At 34.8% G+C, this 5,646-nt stretch overlaps 1 protein-coding gene across 1 annotated transcript; it reads left to right on the forward strand.

Annotated features, from left to right (window-relative positions):
• The first annotated feature begins 3,726 nt into the window (after positions 1-3,726).
• LOC131146698 (heavy metal-associated isoprenylated plant protein 39) lies at positions 3,727-5,257 on the forward strand. The gene is made up of 3 exons (XM_058096447.1): positions 3,727-4,384; positions 4,564-4,642; positions 4,864-5,257. Exons 1-3 carry the CDS (start codon positions 4,376-4,378, stop codon positions 5,067-5,069), a joined length of 294 nt encoding a protein of 97 aa, XP_057952430.1. The 5' UTR covers positions 3,727-4,375; the 3' UTR covers positions 5,070-5,257.
• Positions 5,258-5,646: the final 389 nt, after the last annotated feature.

The following is a 5,646-nucleotide window of genomic DNA, read 5'->3' on the forward strand; positions in this document are numbered from 1 at the left end:
TGAATCAGAAAAAGTCACCAAAATGAAAGTTGTGGAATTTTTTCTTAGCTTTCCAAGGACACTAAGATCGTCCTATTTGGACTTTTCTAAAAATTATGCCCAAAATACCGTAAGGTGTTTAGGACTTAAGACTGCACTACGGTAGTGACAATTACTTTGTTTTTCCTTATCAAAAAGTGTTTTAATGACTCAAATCATTCTTAGACAAAATTATATGAAATATATTAAGTCTAATAAAGATTAAAACTTGTCCAAATGAGTTTCCTTTTGAATATAAGATATTTTAATTAATAAAACACGTTTGAAAACTCATTTTGATATCTTATATGCTTAGTATGTCCTTTTGTAAATATACTCAACTTTCTTTGAACCTTTAGAACATTAAGCTTGTTTTAATACAATCGGGACTAAGTATAAAAATGTCCTTAAAACTAGGATGTTAAAAACTTGTCCCTTTGAAAACATATTTGAGTTTTAGGATTCATTTGACAAACTCTTGTTTTAACTTAGAAAGTTATGAAATGTGAGTTTGTGTTTATGTCTTTAGTGCAATCCTATAAACTCATGTCTCCTAGTATGCATGTGCTTTGCTCAACTCTTGCTCAGAAATCATGTAAGAAACACACTCGCAAGAGTTACAAAACATACCACCTCACACAATTCTTATTACAAATAATTCTACAATTAAGCTTTCTTTGGTTGTGCTTGGGTCATTCCGAGTACGTGTCCATTTGGTCTTTCCTTCTTGATGTCTACTCGGTCCGATCTTTGCCTTCGATCCAATAATTCATGTACAAGTACATGTGCTAAACATTATCTGGAAAGATAGGAAAACATTAGGAACAACATATAGGTTAATATCATCAAAACACATTAAACAATGATGGTGTAGCCACTAAGGCTAACAGTTGGGTTTTGTAGACACCCGGAGTATGTATTGCAATTTGGGAACGTATAATATAGCTATGTATAGACTCTATTATGGTATGATGTATGTATAGAAAGAATATTTCTGCTACATATTTGATGAGTATGAATATGTATGTGAATGTGTATAGGGTGCATGTAAACCCCACAGGGTCGGACCCTCATTTAGTATAGTATCATGTATGTTTTAAATGATACAGAGATAGAATAGGTTACTAAAATCACACCTGGGACTCATCCGTGAGTTCGGGACGTGACAAATGCTACGAGTTGAGTTGATTAATTTTGGGAAAAATGTAATTTCAGGGTTTTGATCTTCGAACGCAGCAGGGTGTGGATTTAGGGCTTCTAGTAAACCAGGTAAGGGGATTATATTATGTCAGTTAATTTTGAAATATAGACCGATTAAATTGCATATATAAATTTCTAGACGAATCGGGTATATAAAAAGGTGGTTTTGACTGTTATATATTTTGGGGAAAATTTGCGTGACTGGTTTGGAATCTCCTATTTTCTATAAAATAAATAGTTTCAGTTAAATAAAACTTTAGAGATGTTCAGACCCTATTTTCAGCAATTTATGTTTTTTCCTCGTCAACCATTTAATTATGATTTATTAGATAAAAATTGTGGCATGAGAATAGTTTTTAAATGGTATATATGAGTAAAATGTTTTTACTGATAATACAAGATTTGATATGACGACTGGGGGACGAGATTTAGTATTACTGCTAGGGGCCGAGAGTTAATAAATGACAGGTTTTATATGAAATAAGAATAAAGCAATTTTTATTATGAAAATTGTCACATATGATTCTAGAGCCCTATGGATATGAAATGTGATGTTATGAGCATGGTATCGTAGTTATATGTTGGTAGGAAGTGCAATCACACTAAGACGATAGTGTAATGATGGATAGACAATTTGGTGACCTGGGCCACAGTACTACTCCGAGGTTTCTGTCAGGGGGGGCCATCCGAGGTAGTTCCAGATGACCATAGGCATGATCGTGGTTACTACCTTTCCTGACTCAGCTATGGTCAGCCAGCCAGGAGCTGAGTCCAGCCTTTGGGCTACACAACCCGTCATGGGGGGAATCATGTCGTATGAGTTTAAGATAGCGTGATGACGCTAATACAGTAGTCCAGGTTGTATCTTTTATGCATATATGGGAAAATTTACTATAAAAGGGCTATATTGAGCTGACAGTATATTATTCAGAAATTATGTATTTTCATATATATTGATTTGTACAGTTGAAATATCATTTCATACTAAGTTAAATAATGGAAGTTTTATATTCACACGATAACTCATGCTAGTCGCATACTGATAGTAATATAATTCGACTTACTGAGAAGTGTTTCACTCTATTGTACCAATTATTTTTCAGGTCCTCCAAAAAACTGTACCTAACTTACCTTGGGGTTAGGATTAGAATTTTGAGAGTGGTTATCAGACTGGTGAGATACCAGATGTCTTATTTTTATTTTTTTTTTATTTGGGATTGTAATCTGTAGACAGATAGTAGTGTGTATATATTTGGAAACAGATAGAACTCTGGTAAATTGTTTGGATGTTTTAGAAATTTTTCACTGTGTGGTTTAATTTCAATATTGGCAGGTGCACCTGGATTTCCTTAGTTGGGGTGAGTTGCTTTTATATATGCTACAGTTGGTATCAGAGAGTATTTATGTATTATACTAGCACTCCGGGCCCACGTGGTGGGTCGAGGCGCTACAATAGTAATAATAATTAACCTTAAGTCCTACTATGTAGAGTCATCTATATATGAATCCTTCTCTATCAATTCACACAATTGAAGGCGTTTTTCCAACTTAACTTAAAAGTTATTAAATCTTTTTTTAGTACTCTATCAATTCACAAAATTGAAGGCATTTTCCTCGACCAACATAAAAACCGTTAAATACTTTTCAGTACTTTATTTCAAGTTAATTTATATTTAACCTCTTACTTTTTCTAATATCGTTAATAATGTTGCTACCTGAAAATCGAACGATCTTCGTGAATCATTTCCTAATCACAACCACCTGAAAAGAGTCAAGTAAGGATGACTTGGAGGACCCACGGTATACTTTAGGGGGTTACTCCGACTTCTAAGGGACTAATGAGAGGTTATGAATTGTAACAGTAGAAAGAGTGAGTATGAGTGAGATGTTTTACTTCTTTACCAAGTCCCATTTTATAGTGGTGGAGGTTGACCTCCCATTGATCCCGACATTGATGAGCGCATTATTGCACTTATAGGGGTTATAAAGTTTTATGTGGATTTTTATTATAGTCCTGTAACGGTTCCCTTTCATGAATGTATATGTATTAAAGTTCCACTCGATTATACAAAGTTATTTTTATATCATATCAAATAATAACTAACTACTCCTTCTCACTAATGCATCGCTTGGTTAATAATTTTAAATTCAAACTATGAAAACTATTTCTAATTTTTGTACAAATAACTTCATTCTATTTATTTTTGGAAACATTGATTTCAATCTTACATTTAAATTTATGTGAATTTAAAAAATAAAGTATAAAATTATATTGAATTTTATTTGAATTCCACAAATCCTAATCTAAAACCGGAAATGCATGTTTTTATACACAACCTCTATTATTGAAAGTCTGAAATTCAACATTTAATTTAGAATTTATATGAATTATGTTTAATGCAAATTTATATTAATATAAACTCCTTGAAATTTGTCCCAAAAAAAATAAAACACAAATTTTTTTTAAAAAGTTTGTATAAGATCTTTGCAATGTATGGCTTTTGTCCTAGAATTTATTGTGTGAACGGGCGGTAGCTAATTAGGAAATACCTCCTCGTCCCCTGTACCAACACGGAGGAACCGTGTCAGAGGAAATTTGCTGCTTTTTGGCGTGCCGGAAAGTCCCTGCCCTAAATATTACGGCCATCTTCTTTCATTGCCAAGAAGAAGAAATTTCAAGTACTTCCTGAGACAAGACCCCTGCTTCAATATTTCAAAGAAGAGAATTGTTGAAAGTTGAAAATGAGTTTTAATGAGTTAAAACTAAAAAAGCAAGCCGCCCTTCTTGAGTTTAATGGCTGAGGTAGCTATGGGCGTCATACCAACGCACTCCACCGCCCCTTTAATACCTTTTGGACCCTTCAGATACCTTTGGACCCTTCAGATACCTTTGGACAGTAGTCCCCACACCCACCACATCAATGGCTCAGAATACCCAATTCTAAGCTATCTTCTACACTGTCATATATATATATATATCTATGTGTGTGTGTGAAGGTCAAGATCCTCCCACAAAGAACTAGAGCTGAACAGCGAAGCTCTCATCTAACTTTTTAAATAAGCTATAGCTTCTCTGCACATTAACTCTTGAAGCCCGTTCCCTTTTTGCTCTCCTTCATAATTCATCCATCCAAGTTCATCTTCTCTACATACTCAAATGGCCCAGGTACTGTCTGTTTTTTCATAGCAAAATATGCTTTAGAGCTTATATATTGTGTGTGTGTGTGTGTGTGTTTGTTTTCCCATTAATGGAATACCCAGCATATTTTCCATTTCTTTTTTCTGATTCCCTGGTGCTTGACTTCTTTCTGTTTGGAATTATGTATCATATATTGATTTAAGCAGAAGTTGGTGCTTAAGGTTCTGACCATGACTGATGATAAGACGAGGCAGAAAGCCATAGAAGCGGCAGCTGATATTTATGGTATTGCTTTATCAGAGATCTTCTTTTTAATTCTCAAGGAAAATTTTTTAAGATCGATCTCGTGAAATGGTTATTCTACATAAAATGAAACTTGTTTGGGTCTTTTCCTGGGTGATTGCAAGTAGGAAGATGAAGAATGCTATTAAAATAAGATCTCCCCCTCTCAGATGGAAAGATGGATGGATCCATCATCTAACATGATGTTAATTTGATCTGAACAGGTGTGGATTCAATCGCAGCAGAGCTGAAGGACCAGAAACTAACAGTGATAGGAGATATGGATCCAGTGGCAATAGTGAAGAAGCTGAAGAAGGTAGGGAAGGTGGATATCATATCAGTTGGACCAGCTAAAGAACCCAAGAAAGAGGAAAAGAAAGAGGAGAAGAAAGAGGAGAAGAAAGAAGCAAAGAAAGAAGAGAAGAAATAGGAAAACCATCCGCCAGGTTTTCCCGAATACTCCACTAACAGTACGATATAAGATTGTAGTTTTCATATGGACAATTAATCAGTATTTCAAGAAATCCATCTTCCCCTCCCCCTGTATCTTGTTTGGATACCAATCGAAATATATTTTCCGAATGTTAATGATATTCCATCATAGCATATTTCCAGAAACTCATACCCAGAAGTTCTCTAGGAGAATGTGAACACCTAGCTACCTAATAATTTTATGTGTTTTATTTTTATTTTTTTTGGAATTTTGGGTGGGTCTGGCTTGTTAATTCTCAGTCTAGTTGTGTATGGTCTAAAACAGAGGCATATAAAAAAGGGGATACTGAAAGATCGCCGGTTTGTCTTGTTTGGGGGAAAAGAAAAACAGCAAGTAATTAAAGAAACACAGAAAAATTTGGCATCTCGAGTTTCCTCTTCCAATTTGTTGAAGGGTCCATGTCCAATCTCAATCCGATTGTGTTCCCACCACAAGAGGGAAAGAGAGAGATGGGTAGAAAATGACCCATATGAGGAATGATGAGGTCAGAGTGTGTGTCACTGTGCACATGCAT

Source organism: Malania oleifera, chromosome 13, assembly GCF_029873635.1.
Source record: "Malania oleifera isolate guangnan ecotype guangnan chromosome 13, ASM2987363v1, whole genome shotgun sequence".
Lineage (NCBI taxonomy): Eukaryota > Viridiplantae > Streptophyta > Magnoliopsida > Santalales > Ximeniaceae > Malania > Malania oleifera.

Excerpts from the sequence above, each read along its gene's own strand:
- LOC131146698 (XM_058096447.1), top strand. Across the intron at positions 4,643-4,863 it reads AGCGGCAGCTGATATTTATG|GTGTGGATTCAATCGCAGCA; the intron begins GTATTGCTTTAT and ends TGATCTGAACAG.